The sequence below is a fragment of the Podarcis gaigeae genome, assembly GCF_964106915.1.
Source record: "Podarcis gaigeae genome assembly, chromosome: 2".
NCBI lineage: Eukaryota > Metazoa > Chordata > Lepidosauria > Squamata > Lacertidae > Podarcis > Podarcis gaigeae.
Window position 1 is genome coordinate 112,831,331 of NC_139679.1, and position 19,293 is coordinate 112,850,623.

At 44.8% G+C, this 19,293-nt stretch overlaps 1 protein-coding gene across 1 annotated transcript in view; it reads right to left on the reverse strand.

The window, feature by feature from the left end:
- Window positions 1-6,752: 6,752 nt before the first annotated feature.
- The window catches only part of LOC310839500 (zinc finger protein RFP-like), a gene marked incomplete at its 3' end in the record, with an annotated part of 53,357 nt that continues 40,816 nt past the window's right edge, over window positions 6,753-19,293 (reverse strand). The window contains exons 2-8 of the mRNA XM_083728138.1: window positions 16,249-16,677; window positions 12,832-12,927; window positions 11,432-11,662; window positions 10,511-10,533; window positions 8,836-8,951; window positions 7,763-7,807; window positions 6,753-6,910 (exon numbers count right to left, since the gene is read on the reverse strand). Coding sequence (XP_083584264.1) covers window positions 6,753-6,910; window positions 7,763-7,807; window positions 8,836-8,951; window positions 10,511-10,533; window positions 11,432-11,662; window positions 12,832-12,927; window positions 16,249-16,668 — 1,089 coding nt within the window. The 5' untranslated portion in view covers window positions 16,669-16,677. The remainder of the gene's footprint in view (window positions 6,911-7,762; window positions 7,808-8,835; window positions 8,952-10,510; window positions 10,534-11,431; window positions 11,663-12,831; window positions 12,928-16,248; window positions 16,678-19,293) is intronic.

The following is a 19,293-nucleotide window of genomic DNA, read 5'->3' on the forward strand; positions in this document are numbered from 1 at the left end:
TTTATGTATGTATGTGTATGTATGTACACAAACACGCATCAGGGGGGTTGGGGTGCCAAACTGGGTCTTTGACCGGGGTGACAGAAAGCCTAGTTTCAGCTCTGCTCTCGCGTCCTGTGTTTCTCTGCTGCCCCCTATTGAATGGAGTTTCCTCTGCAGTCAGCACAGAAGCCAACACAATGCAAAGGCAAATCTCCTGCCAACCTAGCAGTTCGAAAGCACATCAAAGTGCAAGTAGATAACTAGGTACCGCTCCGGCGGGGAGGTAAACGGCATTTCCGTGCGCTGCTCTGGTTCACCAGAAGCGGCTTAGTCATGCTGGCCACATGACCCGGAAGCTGTACGCTGGTTCCCTCGGCCAATAAAGGGAGATGAGTGCCGCAACCCCAGAGTCGGTCACAACTGGACCTAATGGTCAGGGGTCCCTTTACCTTTACCTTTTTGTGTACAAAACCTCGGGAGGCTGTGGACTCTCCTTCCATGGAGGTTTCTAAGCAGATGTTGGACAGCCATCTGTCTTGAATGCTTTAGCTGAGATATCTGCATTGCAGGGGGTTCGACTAGATGACCCTCGAGGTCCCTTCCAGTTCTACGATTCTACGATTCTATGATTGTAGGAGCAGGGAACATCTTATTACTGATGTTTGTAAACTGCTCCAAGAGGTGTTTTGGCTGAAGAGCAGGGTAGAAATGCTTTAAAGAAAGAAAGAAACTAAAGATACTTGGCACCATCTTCTTTTATTCCACTCACAAAGGAAATGAGATTAAAGTGAGGTCCCAACAGCTACAGATGTGGCAAATTCAGTTTCACTCTGATCCCCCCCCCCCCCGGCTTAAATTCAGTTCTCTGCATTCCTACATCAGTTAGTGGTTTTGTTTCATTTTGCTTTGCTTTGTTTTAAAAGTCCTGGGCATTTCTGTGCAATCTTCTAATATACACATTTATTTACTTAAAATAAATAAACAAAAAATTTCTTTAAAAAGATAGCTCCTAAAAACTCCCTTAAAAGAATCAAATCTTATTGTCCCAGGAAGTCTTTAAAAGAATCCTTCCAAAAAAATTATTTTTTTTGAAAAAAGGCAATTTTCCAGTACCACCTTAGAGACCAACTAAGAACAAACATACCCAGAACAAACTTAGTTGGTCTCTAAGGTGCTACTAGTGCTTGAAATCAACAGGCTTGCTATTTGATAGCCTAAATAACAGATACATTTCTGCAAAGCATATTTTCCCCTAGATTTATATTTCCCTAAAATAATTCATATTTGTATGTTATTTTTACTCACGTTTGCACCCTTACTGCACTTTACTACCCCAAAGTGTCCCGAACAGCACCTGCATATTTGTGGGCTTGTGTCAGGGCCCTTCACAGTTCTGTTCCAAACCATCAGGGAGCCCAGAGTTCAAGGGAAGCTGGCCAGAGATCAGGATCCAATGGCCGGAGACAGGGGCATCCACAACATAAGGTCCAGTTTCAGAGAAGTCAGATCTGGATCAGAGGTCTCAGAGGCAGGAGCATTGTGAAGGTCAAGCAGCACGTGAGATCTTAGGCAACAGTACCAGGGCAGAAGGTCAGCAACATCAGCGAGTGGAAGGTCAAAATCAGGTGGGGGTCGTGATCCTAAGAAAATGGCAGGAAATGGGGAGCTGTTTGAGCAACTCTCAGGCCAGAACTTTGTAGGACTTGCTGAAAGCAGATAGACCTGTGAGGTTGAGCTGACAGTGTTTAGGTACGTAGGTGGTGCCCATGAACAACAAAGCTTAGTGCCACAAGAAGAAACTCTGGTGATAGTTGCGCTGGTCTTCTTCTTCTTCTTCTTTGGTGATCACTCGTAGCTGAGTAAGATTGTCTTCCATAAACATGGTTTTAACAATGAGTCCGTAAGTGACTGTGGAGGCCGATTCTGGATCCACACGTCCTTCCACAGTGGGGACATTGGTTTCCGGGCGGGAGTTGATCACGGTGGCAGCGTGGGTAGGGCTGGTAGCGTTGGAGATGACGTCCTCGTGCCTGCCTCCTTTGAGCCCCTTTCCTGTGCCTTGGAGCTGGACGGCTGCATCTGTAGGATATTTCCCCACCGACACAGGAGACATCGATGCAATTCTCTCTGGTCCCAGAGATTAGCTCCATCTCCCCTCCTTCCACTTCAATCACCATGCGGGCATTCTTCTTCACATCCTCTGGTTCCTGGCAGAACCTGTGCAAGGCAATATTAAGGCTCTTCCGGACATCAGGAGGCGTCCCTTCTAGGGATCTCACTGTTCTACGGATCTTTTCCAAATTCTTGGCATTCAGGTGTTCCTTGTGGAGTGGTAGCCGTTCGCGATACATTTTCCAGGTCTTCGGTTCAACCTCATAATGAGGTTCCCCCTTGTCAAAACACACCGATATCTCACATTGCCCTGTCCCAGAGATGAACTCCAGTTGAACTTTGCGCTTCCTAATGATCAACCGGGCATTTTCCTGCACTAATAAGGGTTCCTTGGGAAGCTCCTTCAGGGCTAGCTTGAGACATCTTCTCAAATCTTCTCCCATCTCCCATTTCTCCAAACTTTCCTTCACTCCCTGGAGACTTGCCACATTCAGTGGCTGGGGCCTGCAACATAATCTTGACAGATAAACATCCCCCGAGAGCTCAGAGGCATTGTACTGGAGTTCTCCGCCAGCATCATCTATGCAGATGAGACATTTCTGATTCCCACAGGAGAATTTCAACACGACCCCATCACTCTTGATCAACATAGTGGCATTCTCCTTCACGCACGTAGGCTCCTGCTTGAAATTCCTCAGGGCCATGTCCAAGCATGCGACCAGATTCCTTGTGTCTGCCTCATAACCCTGCAACTGTTTCTGCACAGATCTCAGAGACTCCATGCTCAGTGGGTGAGTGACTCTCTGGATCTGATAGCAGACATATTTAAACCACAGTTTTTCTCCCACACGAAGCCAATCCATCTCTTTAAGCCAATCCATCTCTTTAAGAAAAGGAGCCTACTTTCCTTTAAGAATGCCCTCAAAAAGAATGCCCCAGTCAGTCGCCTGTTGAGGGTATCTCTGATGGATCTCTGGCCTGATTCAGGAGGACTGCTGATCACCAGCTCAGCTGAAGCAGGTATGAACTGTTGGAGGACGTGGCATAGGAACATGACTCTTGTTTTGCATGTTACTGTGGTGATCTGTATTTAGTTTTCCCACAGGTGTTAACAATAGAAAGCAAATGGAATGGAACTTAAATTTCAATGCGTGGGAACTTCCCCCAAAATAAACAAGACTATAATGTGTGAGAAGTCTGCCCTGTTTACATACAGTTCCTCCACTGTTGTTTGCAAAGTACAGTGGTACTTCCGTTTATGAACTTAATCCATTCCGGAAGTCCGTTCTTAAACCAAAACCGTTCTTAAACTGAGGCGTGCCAGTGCCCTTCTACAGTTTGGCTTCTGTTCTGGGATACTACTTCTGGTTTTGCGGAGTTTGTAAACTGAATACAGTGGTACCTCCGGTTACAAACTTAATTCGTTCCGGAGGTCCGGGTTAGCAGAGCTCGTAACCCGAAGTGTCCGCAAGGAGGACAGTACATAACACAGGTTTCCACTGTAGTTTGTAAAGTGGGCTGTTCTTAAACTGAGGTACCACTGTACATGAACCATGAGAAGCGTGAGCCAGAATCTCATTTGTCTGCCCTGTTGTCAGACCGGGAAGATGTGAATAAGCAGCTACGTTTTGTATGATAAAAATACCAGTTGCTCCTCGGATGAAATTTGAACTGGTCCCTTGAAATTGGGTGAAACGAGAGACAAAATTCAGCAGTAAGAGCTCAAGCTGATGAATCCCTGCTGGGGTCACTCCAACACCCATGGGTGGTCACTTCATTTGTGGGTGCAGCACCCACCCTCTGGAATACTCTCTCTCAGATAATTAATGAGACAGAGACAGTAGAGATTTCCAAACAGCTCTTAAAAACTTACATGTTTAGACTCTGGCTCCTAATTTTTGAAATTTTCTGTTCTGTACACTTCTCAGTTTTATTTGATGTATAGTTTACTTTTGTTTTTAGTTCTTGAAATATTGTTGTTTTGTTTATTTGGAAATGTTTGGAAACCAGCTCCTCTAAAAAAACTAAAAAACTAAGCTGTGGTAAAATCTGCAAGAATTTAAAAGCAAGTGTACACAATTAAAGATGTGTCTATGTGGGCTTACTGAAATAAATGTTTTCACGCAACAATGAACTGGTGGAGGATGTGGCATAGGAACACGACTCTTCTTGTTTTGCATGTTACTGTGGTGATCTGTATTTAGCTTTCATGCAGGTGTTAACAATAGAAAGCAAATGGAATGGAACTTAAATTTCAGTGTGCGTGAACTCCCACCCCAAAAAACAAACAAGACCAGAATGTGAAGGAAGTCTGCACTGTTTGAAAAAAGAAGAAGCGTTTGGATTTGATATCCCGCTTTATCACTACCCTAAGGAGTCTCAAAGCGGCTGACAATCTCCTTTTCCCTTCCTCCCTTACAACAAACACTCTGTGGGGTGAGGGGGGCTGAGAGACTTCAGAGAAGTGTGACTGGCCCAAGGTCACCCAGCAGCTGCATGTGGAGGAGCGGGGAAGCAAACCCAGTTCACCAGATTACGAGTCTACCGCTCTTAACCACTACACCACACTGGCTCTCCTGGTTAGACTGGTTTGAGTCTACAGATTGCATGACAAAAATACCAGCCAGGATCCCATTTGCTTGCCCTGTTGTCAGATCAGAAGGATGTGAATAAGCAGCTGTGTTTCGTATGATAAAAATACCAGTTGTTCCTTGGATCAAATTTGAAGCGGTCCCTTGAAATTGGGTGAAATGAGTGTCAAATTTCAGTAGTAAGAGCTCAAGCTGATGAGGCCCTCTGGAATGCTCTCTCTCAGATAATTCATGAGAAGGAGACAGTAGAGATTTCCAAACATCTCTTAAAAACATCTCTTAAATGCTTACCCAGGTTTTGCTAGATTCTGGCTCCTAATTGTTTTTAAATTTTCTGTTTTGTACACTTCTCAGTTTTATATGATGTATAGTTTACTTTTGTTTTTAAGAAATGTTATTGAAATATTGTTTTATCGTTGTTGCTTTTGTTTATTTGGAATGTTTGGAAACCAGTTCAGGTTTGTTTTGGTTTTTTTTAAAAAAAAACCTAAGCTGTGGTACAAGAATAGTATAAATGGTTTTCAATAAAAACACAGGTAAAATCTGCAAAAGTTTAAAGGCAAGTGTACACAATTAAAGAAGTGTGTCTGTGGGCTTACTGAAATAAATGTTTTCACACAATAATAAAAAAAAAGAGACCTCAAGCTCCCACTAGGGTTGGAAAACCTCAGCTGCAGGAGCCAAATGATGCAGGCCCCTCAAAATGGCCGCCAGGATACAGGCCTCCCTGGTCCCATGCATGCACTTCTGACTAAAATCTATCCTTGGACAGGGATAATCTCTCTTGCTTGTGTGGATGGAGAGCATAGCAGGAACTCTGCTCACTTTTGCTACTGGTCCTATCTATCCGCAGCGCAAGTTATTTCAAATGTTCCCCATAAGGCATGAGTAGCATAGCTGTCAACTTTTCCCTTTTCTTGCGCGGAATCCTATTTGGAATAAGAGAATTTCCCTTAAAAAAGGGAAATGTTGACAGCTATGATGGGTAGGGAGCTCATATGCCAATCATGTAATTTCATAGTGATATTATGTGATTGTCCCAGCCATCTGTCAAAGTTCACCCATGGGGTGGGGCAATTTTTCTCCAAACTCCAGACACAAGGGAATGCAGTGTTAAGCGGAATTGCTTTTATTTATTTACAAGGTTTCTTACACACCTTTCGACATCAGGTCCTAGGGTAGGTGACAACAGTTAAAATAATTATAAAAAGACTTAGAACAATTACTTGAAGCATATAAAACCATCCAGCTCTTTAGATAATTAAAGGGGCATTTAAATGCCCCCATATCAAGTCTCTATTTGTGTATCATGTATTGCAGACCATTCCTTTTTAATTGTGCTTCTATTTTGTGTGTTTCTTTTCCAAACAAAATACAGCTATAGGGTTGTGATCTGGAACATGCTGTCAGTCTGGATCAGAGCCTTGTGCTAGTTCCTCATTGAAAAGCCTCCCCTCTTCAGCTACTACTTCCCCCTGAAGCTGTGGCTGTATGGCAGTTTTCATGTGTTTGGCTTCCGGTTGAGTACTTAATTCATTCCGAAGGTCCGTTCTTAATCTGAAACTGTTCTTAACCTGAAGCACCACTTTAGCTAATGGGGCCTCCTGCTGCCATCGCGCCGCCAGAGCATTATTTCTGTTCTCATCCTGAAGCAAAGTTCTTAACATGAAGCACTATTTCTGGGTTAGCAGAGTCTGTAACCTGAAGCGTATGTAACCCAAGGAACCACTGTATTTGGAAGAGAAAGCCTGCAGGGCCCATTCAGACTTGACAGCAATGACACTACATGTCAGAGTCAGACTGTTACTAATTCCTTCTAAAGAGGTTGTGGCGGGGGGGGGGAGGACATAATTTGCTGAGTCCTTTCCACACCACACATACTTCCCCCACCCCAAAAAAAGTTCTTTTCCCAGACGTTTGAGGGAGGAATGTATGGGTGGGGAGAGGATTCAGTTCCTTCCTCCTGACCCCTCCATGCTGTTTTTTAAACTTCCCTACCTATCCCTGGTTTTAAAGGACTTGGCACCTCCCGCTGGCCTGTCAAGTTTCGTGTGCATGCACACTTCTTCAGATGCCCACATGTATCTTTTGTTTTTTTTTATAGGAACAACGATTAATGTTATTTGAGGATCCGAAGGAAAACAATGGTGGCTTCATATATATGTCTTGGGTTGGTGCTTGGCCATACGCTTCTAGGACTAGTTTAGGAATGGCCATGTCTTCACCTACAAGAGAAAGGAAACAATTAGGGAGGCAGCGCCCCAAACCTGCATCCAAGTTTTGTGGAGCTCTGAGGAAAAGGCTTGAAAAGCCAAGGTACTAATGGGGTGGGGGGTTGGAAATTGTTCCCCCATGCTCCGTTAGCCGCCATTCACCCTCCAACCACCTATAGGCACTCACAAAGGACTTTCACTGCCCTCACTGGTTCCGATTTAAAAGAGAGGCAGAGCTGGGTATCATCCGCATATTGATGAACACCCAGCCCAACCCCCCTGATGATCTCTCCCAGCGGCTTCATGTAGATGTTAAAAAGCATGAGGGAGAAGACAGAACCCTGAGGCACCCCACAAGTGAGAGCCCAAGGGTCTGAACACTCATCTCCCAGCTCCTCTAGGTGTTCCAGAAGGATGTTATGGTCAATGGAATCAAAGGCTGCTGAGGGATCCAGCAGAACTAGGAAACAGCATAGTTAGAAGACAAAACCAAAGTTCTGAAGTAGAGTAGATTTTAGGGATATGACAGGCTGTAAAAGGCAGCAAGATGGAAAGAGAATCAGAGCACGAGGGTTGATTCCTGTTTTGAATGCAAGGCTGAGGTTATGGGAGAAACAAGACTCTCTTGGGTGTCCGTGTTGTGAACCCCTCCACCATAGGCTCAGATTCTATATATGTGTGAACAAACCATATATCCTAAAGACACCACAGTCTCTGCTGTGCCTCATTTCCCAAAAGAAAATCAAACCCTGGGGATGCAGCTTGGGACCCCAGCAATCTTGTGTTGCTGGGAGATTTAAGTGGGGAACAGTGCAAACCCCTCCCATATCTCATCTGCAAAAATTGTTTAATGATCTGCCAAACCTGGAAATGTACCTTTCTTTCCTTGAGGTCCAGAGAGCACAACGTCTGAGGAAAAAGGTGAAATGAGGAAAAAGTCAATACTCAGACTTGGCTCCAAGGGCATTGCTATAGATTTAGAATGTTTGCAAGGGTGTTCTGCCTAAATCTAAAATTTAGCCATAGTACTCCATCTTTCTCCCTCTTACAGCATTAGCGTTGTTATGAAAGCATGTTCAGAGTGGGGGGCACAGAGAAGAGTTGCCTCCCCCAGCTCTGAGAGAGTTAGAAGACAAAACCAGTATTTTGGAGTAGAGTTTAGGAATGTGACAGGCTGCAAAAGGCAGCAAGACGGAAAGGGAATCAGAGCACGATGGTGGGTTCCTGTTTTGAATGCAAGGCTGGGGCTATGGGAGAAACAAGACTCTCTTGGGGTGCCTGTGAACCCCTCCACCATAGGCTCAGATTGTATATATGTGTAAATAAACCATATATCCTAAGGACACCACAGTCTCTGCTGTGCCTCATTTGCCAATAAGAAACTCGAACCCTGGGGAAGCAGCCTGGGACCCTGAAATATTCACCGTTTGGAAATTGGCATGGCATGCAACTATATCTATTGATCATCTATCTATCTATCTATCTATATCTATCTATCTATCTATCTATCTATCTATTTATCTATCTATCATCTATCTATCTATCTATCTATCTATCTATCTATCTATCATCTATCTACCTATCATCTATCTATCTATCTATCTATCTATCTATCTATCTATCTATCATCTATCTATCTATATCTATCTATATCTATCTATCATCTATCTATCTATCTATCATCTATCTATCTATCTATCTCTATCTATCTATCTATCTATCTATCTATCTATCTATCTATCTATCTATCACCTATCTATCTATCATCTATCATCATCTAGCATCTAGCATCTAGCATCTATCTATCATCTATCTATCTATCATCTATATACCATCTATCTATCTCTATCATCTATCTATCTATCTTCTATCTAATCTATCTATCTCTATCATCTATCTATCCCACATCTATAATACCACACAATGATCCTTGTTACCTTTGAATTTATTGGTCTCCTTCTCCAAAAAAGGATGTATTTTAGAGAATTTATCTATTTGATCTTTTAATCCAGGAGAAAAAGCATCCATGGTTTTATTTTCATTTTCATTACACCTAGGAAGAAGAAAGTGAGGTCTATTGTGATCCATCATGTCATTCTCAAGTCATTCTTAATTCAGATATCAGAATAAAGGAGAAAAGTGGGAACAGCAGGAAGATACCAAGGTCCATGATAGGTTTTCCTTTCATTCCCCCTAGTTTCCCCACGAAAGTCCCCACTGTTTACCGCTAAATCGGAACAAAGGTCAATCGAGTTTTCTGTAGATTAACAGCTGAATAGAAGCAAATATTTTTCAGGTTTTCTGCTGATTTATGTTTCCTGCAATTCAGTGATAAGCAGCAGGTTTTCCCAGGAAAAGCGGTGGGACAAAATAAAAGCCTCTTCCTAGAAATCACAGGAAAAGCGGGCGTGTGGATGAGCCCTGTGATAGCAACTAATGGTATTTTCTGCCCTGTGACCATTACAAAGACCTATGACAAACTGGGCAATGAAGTATAAGGGGGGCGGCGGAGTATGAAGTGTAAATTTACATAAATATTTTTATATAAAATTTACTTATAAATGATCAATCCATAATCTATTTTACCTCTCTCTTTTTTTAAAAAAAACACAAAACTTTACTGCTAAGATGAAGAAATATTTTCAAACAATCTGTCTGAAATTTTCATGCACTCATTGCATACCGTACCATGTTTAAAATTACAGCTGGGTGCCTGATTAAGTTGTGATTTGTCGCTGCTTTTACCTGATCAGAACAGGGTATAAATCGGCCCAATTTGGTAGAGAATCCAGGTGAATCTAGAGCACAACCTTACTGAATATTTTCTCAAACAAACTATGTTTGCACATAATGCACACAGTCAATAACAAGAGCTTCTCTTCACCCTGGTCAACTAGGAGATGTATTTCAGGACCCACCCTGTTTTCTTGGATTGTAATATGTTTTAACTATTTTTAATACAGTGGAACCTCGGCTCCCTAATGTCTTGGAAGCCAAACGTTCCGGCTCCTGAACGATTGAAAACCAGAAATGATTGTTCCGGTTTTGGAAGGTTCTTTGGAAGCTGAACGTCCGACACAGCTTCCGATTGGCTGCAGGAAGCTCCTGCAGCCAATCGTAAGCTGTGACTTGGTTCCTGAACCATTTCGGGAGTCGAAGTGACTCTCAGAATGGATTAAGTTCGGGAACCAAGGTTCCACTGTATTGTATTTTAATCCATAATCCAACAACAACTCTGAGAGGAACAGATGAACAGATGAAGAAATATCATCACTCCTTCCTAAAATATGTGTTTTACATTCATTCTCCTTCCAAAACCCTATTCATATTTGTATGCTGTTCTATGCATCCCCCAATGCACTTTTTGTACATTTCCCCGCACAAGATACATAGTGTTGGATGCCTTTTTTAAAACAAAACAAAAAAAAAAGCATCACAAAATTAGTAAAAGTGTCCAATCAGATTGGTAACTGTTTACTGATCTGCTTATTGGTCTGTAAACTGTGAATTGGATTGGTTCACATAAAAGTATAGACCAAATAAAATTATCCCTTAAATCCGAGGAAAGAAATTAATATTTTTCATATTAATATTCATATCAAAGCCACATACCTTTCCAGGATGCTTCTCATATTCTAGATGGAAGAGACAGAATGAGAGAAATTCAATCCCTTGCACCAGTTGCCTCCAGCAGTTTATTATCACTTTTTCCTTTTCTTTATAAATCAACCAAATACTGAAGTGCACACACCTACTGTAAATACTTCTATAGACCAATGAACAGAGAATGTGATGGTACAGCCCTTCCCCAGAGGACAAATGTTTCATTGTGCCATCACTCACCTGCAAGAATTCAGTCGCTGGCTGCTTCTGTTTCTCCCTCAACTGCTTGATTAAAAAACTACAAAAGCCCAGACATTTGCTTCTAAATTTGAAAATCCCCCCAAATGGGCATGTAGGCCCCCCTCTCTGCCCCAGAACCCCACCCCCACCCCTGGTTAGGCTTCATCCTGGAATGGGATCTTCTGCCAACTGCAAGTGATCCCGGGCTATGCTCTGCTGCTGGCTCCCACCACTGGTGCTGCCAGCCTGAGAGCAGATGTCTATCTGCTACTGCTATTGCTCTACACACAACAGTGAGGGCATGTTTGAATTGGGTAGAGGGATAACTCAACTGGCCAGTGTTGCTGGTGCCAGTGCTAGCACAAAAACTCCCTGGATCCATTGTAATTTGGCAGGTTTCATCCATACTGCAGAAGCAGCTTTGCCTGGAAATTTCATCCATTTCTATCAAAAGGGAGGATGGGGAGCAATAGATGTTTTAAATTTTCCAAGTATTGAAGCTGGGGAAGGAAGCAGATCTGGACCCAAAGCAGAACAGGGAAGCCTTCCCATTGGTCAACCTGAATCATGCCGTTTGATGAAGCTCCAAATCACAGTTTTGAACAAAATGTGTGACCAGTGCAAGAGTGGTTGGGGGTACAACCCTTCCCTGTAGGACAACCTGGTCTACTTAATTGTACCAAGTCTTACCTGCAAGAATTCAGTCACTGGCTGTTTCTGCTTCTCTTTCAGCTCCTTAATAAGGTCATCAATAGAGGACATTTCCTCAGAGAGTTTTGCAATATGTTGGTCCCCACAGGATTTGATCTCATCATCCATTTCCTTTAATTGAGCCAGGAGGAGGCGCTCTTGTTCTTCCAGAAACTGGTGCAACTGCTTGAAATCAGCCATGATTTTCTGCCTCTCCATATCTGTCTGCTTCTGCAAGGAGAGTGTCATGGCCAGAAAAAGACATTTAGATGTCCCCTTAATTCCATGTGCACAAGCTGACTGGCAGGGCAGCTGATGTTTACTTCAACACTCACAATGGTACAGAACTTCAATCACAGCTGAGGACGGCAGGCAGGCTGGCTTAGCAGGACACTGCTACGTTGCTTGGCTCTGTCATTTTATTTTATCTATTTATTTGTTTATTTGTTTATTTTTATAGCGCTTTATATTTTTAATAAAAATCTCAAAGCGGATTACAGCATATTTAAATCAATAAATCGATAAAACATCAGCTGGGTGATGTTCCTCCGAGGAGCCTCTTTTATAGGCCTAGTGAGTCAGGAGTCTCTTTTTCAGGGGCTCTTTTTATAGTATTTTCCTGTCGCTCATCTACTGATTTACTAAGCTGCTGCTGTTCTCTATTCCCCTTAAGCAATAACAGGCAACACGTAGATAATAATGTTCTAGCAAAATATATATAACCTGAGTTATTTCACAATTCTTGAACTGAGAACGTATGATAGAGATACAATTAATAAAATAAGTAAATATTGTATGAACAAAATTGGAGATGGTAGTCAATCAATATCACTGGGGGGGGGGACCTTTCAATAGTCCCAATCCTGTAATCGTGCGATAATAGAAACTCCAGGCGTAGCAATTCTTAAACAGAGAATATGTAATAGAATTAGAGAAAATAAAAGTCTATGGCTGCTGCACGAACAAAATTAGACAATATAGTCCATCGGTATTGATAATTGTTTGCCTTCTTGCTGATTTGACAGCATCTAAGCAAGAAATTAAGGTGTTGACCTGCTGATGGGAGCATACCAAGAAGATATTGACCTGAAACTTATTGATGAACTTGCAGAATTTTAAATACCCATCATCATTCTTGGCTTCACTCAATTTTGTTTATAACACTCTTCCATTTTCTTCTAGCTGGGGGGGGGGGGGGGATGAGGAGGGGCCTCACAAGTGGAGCAGGCTTCTTCATCTAAATCTGGCCGTGCCATTATTCATCTAATTGATATTGCCAGTGATCAAACCTGGAACAAGCCTGGAACACTGTGCAAGCAAAGCATAGGCTTCACCACAGAATTAAGGCCTCACTCTGTCAAGTATAACCTTCCTGGAGAGACAAGAAGGTTTGCACCTACCAGCAGATTCTGGCTTTCGTTCTCCCCCTTCAGTTTAGAAGACAGAATTTCTTCTCTCTGTTTGTTCAGGAACTCCAAATGGCTCAGAATTTTACCCTGGGGTGGCCAAAAAGGCATTTGGGTTAATTTTGGCAATAGAAATATACTCATAAACTGTAACAGGCATGTCTGTTCAAGAACCCAAGAACATGAAGAATGAGAGGAGTCTACGTATAGCGTCTAGGAAACTTCCATTCTCAGTGTAGAATTAAATCACATATGCATATTTATATAGACAATAATTCATTTTCTGATTAAATCTGGGGGGAAACAAGAGGGCTCAAAATTATGGGGACACGGTGTAAGAGATAAAAAGTTTGCTCATATACCAAGTTTGCACAAAACAGAGTACAGTGGTACCTCAGGATACATACGCTTCGGGTTACAGACTCCGCTAACCCAGAAATATTACCTCGGGTTAAGAACTTTGCTTCAGGATGAGAACAGAAATCATGCTTCGGCGGCGCGGCAGCAACAGGAGGCCCCATTAGCTAAAGTGGTGCTTCAGGTTAAGAACAGTTTCAGGTTAAGAATGGACCTCCGGAACGAATTAAGTACCGTATTTTTCACTCTATAGGGCGCACCGGACCATAGGGTTCCCCCCAGTTGTTGTTTTTTGGGGGGGGAATAAAGAAAAAAAAATTATCCATCCCGCTGGCTGTCTTGGCTTCCTCTTTAGCCACTCACAACCTCTCCAGCCAGGAGAGGCTGCGCGTGGCTTTGGCAGAAGCCAAGACAACAAGCGGGATGGATCCTGCTCGCTGTCTTGGCTTCCCTTTTAGCCGTGGGGCTGGGGCGGGGAAGCCCGAGCTTCCCCCGACCCCAGCACCCAGAACGGGTCCGGGAGCGGGGGCGAGGTTGCGTGCAACCTCGCCTTCACTCCCGTACCTTGCTGCTATCCGCAAGCCTTCAGAGCCCAGCGGGAGTTCCCACCAGGCTCTGAAGGCTTGCGGACATCTGCCCAAAGCCCGGGGTGCGCTGCCTCAGGTTCTGCAGCTCCCGCTCCCTGCGCGGCTTCTTCAGCGCGGAGCTCCCCAACGGCGCACCCTCGCCTCATTGTGCAGGGGCACCCCGCTTCCTGGGGCAGCAGGGCAGAGAGGGAGCTGCTTGCCGGTATCCCCCGTTGAAGAAGAGCAGCCGCAGCTGGGCTTTGGGATGCAGGCTGCTGTCCACAAGCCTTGGGAGCCAGGCGGACACTCCCACCGCGCTCCGAAGGCTTGCGGATAGCTTCCTGAAGCCTGTAGAGCGAGAGGGGTCAGTGTGCACCGAGTCTTCTCGCTCTCCAGGCTTCAGCGAAAGCCTGCATTCGCCCCATAGGACGCACATACATTTCCTCTTCATTTTTGGAGGGGGGAAACTGCGTCCTATAGAGCGAAAAATGCGATACTTAACCCGAGGTACCACTGTATCTGAACAGGATTTGGATTCAGATCCTGAGCCAAGTCAGTCACCCTCTCACATTTTCTGCACCAAACCATGCTCTTTTCCAAAGTTAATTTGGGGTACGAACCAGAGGTTGTGGCTGGTTCACAGCCCTTTTCAGAGCTCGCTCTTTTATTCTTTTTTAGAAAAAAAGCTTGCAGTATTCACCATGCAGATACATATACTCTGGGTTTTTTGGACATATCTAGAAAGAGGGGAAGCTGCCTTACACTGAGTTATATGTACCTCTGGTCCAACTAGCTCAGTACTGGCTGTACTGACTGGATTTCAGGTCCAGTATATCCCCAGCCCTACCTAGAAATGCTAAAGATTTCTGCATTCAAGATTGGGCTACTGTGACCCCTACTTACTTACTTACTTACTTACTTACTTACTTAATTCATATACTGCCTTATACCTGAAGAACTCAGGGCAGTACACAGAACAAAATCAGAATATAAAACCACAAAATATATAATCAAAATAAAAACAACCCCATACCACCATCCCCAAGAAAGAACCACATTTTAAAAGGCCATAGGATGTAAATCGGATCAACTAAAGGTCTGGTTAAAAAGGAACGTTGTTGCCTGGTGCCTAAAGGTGTGTAATGTAGACACCAGGCAAACTTCCCTGGGAGAGCATTCCACAGACAGGGAGCCACTGCAGAAAAGGCCCCATTCTTGTGTTGCCACCCTCCGAACCTCTTGAAGAAGGGCCTTGGATGATGATCTCAGGGTCCAGGAAGGTTTATGTGGGAAGAAGCGGTCCTTGAGGTATTGTGGTCCTGAAGCCAGCGCTTTGAATTGGGCCCGGAAACTAATTGGTAGCCAGTGCAGATGGACCAAGATTGGTGTAATATGTTCAGACAGTCTTGCTCCGGTGAGCAACCTGGCCGCTGAATTCTGTACCAGCTGAAGTTTCCGAACCGTCTTCAGAGGCAGCCGTACGTATAACGCATGGCAGTCATCTAACCTTGAGGTTAGCAGAGCATAGACAACAGTGGTTAGGCTATCCCTGTGCAGATAGGGACGTAGCTGGGCCACCAGTTGAAGCTGGTGAAAGGCACTCTGGGCCACTGAGGCCACCTGAGCCTCGAGTGACAGCAAAGGATCCAGGAAGACCCCCAAGCTACGAACCTGCTCCTTCAGAGGAAGTGTAGCCCCATCAAGAGCAGGCGATCTCCCACCCATCCGGTCTAGGAACCACCCACTAACAGTGCCTCAGTCTTGTCTGGATTGAACTTCAGTTTGTTGTCCCTTGCTTATGTGCTTTGGAGCTTGCACGTTTGTTTAGTACTGAATACTGCCAGAAGACTGAAATTTGGATATTGGACTTTGTTGTTTTTTCTGTGGCTGCAGTCCTGAGGAACATGGAAGCTAGAATACGTTTCATTTATGGCTGACCTTTGGAATAAATCTTTCTAGAACTTTACACTGACAGAACCAGCAGCCTTTATTTGAAGAATGGATTTTAACAGAAATATAGGAAGCTGCCTTACACCAGCTCAGATCATTGGCAAAGCAAATGTTCTACCACTGAGCTACAGCCCCTTCGCCCAGGGGTTTGGGGCAATTTCCCCAGCCCTACAAAAAATTGCTAAGGAATGAACCTTGGACCTTCTTCAGGCAAGGCAGAGCTACCTTGCTGAGCTCAGATCAGCCTGGTACTTCTCTTGACTCCCGGGGCAGGAAAAAGTGGGAAATCGTTGAAATGAGCACTTTTCGAGTTCCCTTGGAACTTCTTGTGAATGTTCCTACTACTGAATGCTCAGGACAAGATAGGAGCTGCAGGCTACAACTGCCTCTCCCCAGGCTGCAACATTCACCAGCTCTAGTTCACACCTTCCTTGAGTCTTTTTTTGCCTGTCTAGAATGTGTCCTTGAATATTTCTCCCATCCCTTGAATATCTGAGCATCCCTTGGAAGCCTGGTCCCCAATCCTACAGCTCCCTACCTGGTACTCCTCAAAGGCCTCCTCTTTTGGGATCACCTTGTGGTCCCTGTGCTCCTTGGATTTGTCACACACCACACAAATGGGGGCTTGGTCGTCTTCGCAGAAGAGCTTCAGGGGCTCCTGGTGTCTCTCGCAAACTCTTACCACCACTTCCGCCCCTTTGGGCATCTGAAGGCTGAATTTCTTGACTATTTCCACAATGCTCGCCAGTTGCCGGTTGGGCCTGACATTCCTTTGCTGACAAGGTTCCCTGCACTGAGGGCAAGAAGCATCTTGGTCCAATTTCCCCCAAGCCTGGGTGATGCAGCTTTGGCAGAAAATGTGACCACAGTCTATGATCACTGGATCTGTGAAGTACTCCAGGCAGATGGAGCATGTTGTTTCCTCACAGAAGTTCTGGACTGGACCCTCATCTGCCATTTCGTCTGCCTGAAACGGGAATAAAAGACTTAGTTTCGTTTCTCCAGTTTCAAGTCCAAAGGTGGGCCTTTCCCTCCCTCTGGGTGACTCATTGTCTTTGCAAAGCAGCAGCATAAACCAGAAGAAACTCTTACCATGTGCAACGTTCACATCGGTACCATCCATTCAAAGTGCATGGTATCTGCCAAAGAATCCTGGCAATAGCCATTTGCCTCAAAAAGCTACACTTCCCAGCACCCTTAACTAACTACAGTCCCCAGGAAAAATTAAGTGAGAGCTATGTGGCTAAAAAAAAAAATCTAATACTGAGTGGCGCAAGAGGAAGGAAGGAAGTAACGCTTGAGAAACAATCTACAGATAGTTAACTTGAGAAGGAATCAGTGAGGGAGGAATTGGTTGCCTGTCTCCCACCCCCAGGTCCTGTTACAGAATCTTCTTGCAAACACTGTTGCTCCAGTCCCAAATGTTAATAGGATTTGGGGACAACTAACTTTTGACTTTTGAATTCGCCACAACCGTAGTTTATATGATTAGGCTTTTAGATCAAAATAAAATCAAAGTAAATAAGCCCAAAGCTAGAAAAGCAAAAACACACGAGTGTTTGCTTAAGTTTACGATTTTGTGTGTTTTTCTTGTGCGTGTCTACCCTGAACTCCCCATCCTGATCCAGCGCAGTAACCACTATACCACACTGCCTGTATCTGAAGGAGCATCCAATCCAAGTTGGGTTTAAGGATAAAGAGCCCTGAGAAGGGAGACCGGTTGGCACTCCTGCGCTGCACAGATCTCAGAGACTCCGTGCTCAGTGGTGAGTTACTCTTTGGATCTGAGAGCAGGCATGTAAACAAGAGTTTTTGTCCCAGAAACATTCCCACAATAAGCCAATCCATCTCTTCAAGAATGCCCCTGAATTATTACCTGTTGAGAGTAACTTCTTGAATCTCTGGCTTGATTCAAAAGGACTGCTGATCGCCAGCTCAGCTGAAGCAGGTGTGAACTGCCAAGGGATGTTGCATGATTCCCTCTGGAATAGAACTTAAATTTCAGCGTGCGGGAACTTCCCCCAAAACAAACAAGACCAGAATGTGACAGAAATCTGCCCTGTTTGAGTCTACATACAGCTCCTTCACTGCTATTTACAAAGTACACAAAGAATCCCATTCGCTTGCCCTGTTGTCAGACAAGGAGGATGCGAATAAGCAGCTACATTTTGTATGACAAAAATAACCAGTTGTTTGTTGGATCAAATTTGAACCGGTTTCTTGAAATTGGGTGAAACTAGAGACAGATTTCAGTAGTAAGAGCTCAAGCTGATGAAGCCCTTCTGGGGTCACTCCACCACCAATGGGTGGTCACTTCTGCTGCTGCTCTGCCTGTGAGTATTGGGGAGGACCGCTCCCCCTTGAAGCCCATTTCCCACCTTGGGCTTGGGGGTGGGCCCCATACTCACCACCACAACATATAAGGCTCTAATAATAACACCAATGCTATCAAAGGAGGCAAGCATGGGGCTTGGAATTACTACCATGGAAGGGTAAGGGAGGTATGGTGGCGGGGCAGATCTTATAGGCGAAGGGGTATGAGAGATAGATATACTCATATCCCTTCCAACCTGCACGCCATCCCGAGGGACAAAGGTTGGGTGAGCAAGGATTACTCACTTCCTTCACTGATGTTGTGCAATGCCAGGTCTATAGGCAACAAAACCGCCCCCCAACGAGATTTCTTTACCCCACAGGGGGTTGACCTGGCTTGTGTGACAGAGACCTGGGTGCACAAAGGGGAAACAGTTACCTTACGAGAGATGGCGACCGCGGGTTTCTCTGTCCTCCACCAGTCGCGGACTGTGGGGCGGGGGGGGGGGGCAGTGGTGCATCTGCTCTTAAAGGAAACATTAGATCTCTTAGATCTATCCAATTACTGCCCAGTTTCAATTCTTCTGTTCCTGGGTAAAGTGATTGAGAGAGCGGTTGCTGAACAGCTTGGATTTCTGGATGATACATTGGCTCTAGATCCATTCCAGTCCGGCTTCCGCTCTGGTCATGGGACCGAGATGGCTCTGGTCGCCCTAACAGATGATCTCCGCAGGCAGCTGGATCGAGGCGGGTCGGGGCTGTTGATTCTCTTAGATCTGTCAGCAGCCTTTGACATGGTCGATCACGAACTTTTAGACCCCCACCTCACCGACATGGGGATTCGGGGCACAGTCCTTCAATGGCTGCGCTTGTTCCTTTCTGGTCGGGGACAGAGGGTGGCACTGGGGGGGGGGGAGCACTACTCCTTGGCGTATGGAATACTGTAGGGCACAATTCTCTCCCCAATGCTTTTCAACTTCTTTATGCGCCCCCTCGCCCAGCTTGTCCGGAGTTTTGGGCTGGGCTGCCATCAGTATGCTGATGACACCCAACTCTATCTGTTGCTGGACAGCCATCCTGACTCGGCCCCAGACACACTGATCAGATGTTTGGAAGCTGTGGTTGGATGGCTATGTGGGAGCCGGTTGAAGTTAAATCCTTCGAATACAGAGGTCCTTTGGCTGGGTCAGGATGATATGGGGTTGGAGACCAACTCCCATCCCTTGCGGGGCCGCAATTAGTGCCAGCACCTTCCGTCAAGAATTTGGGT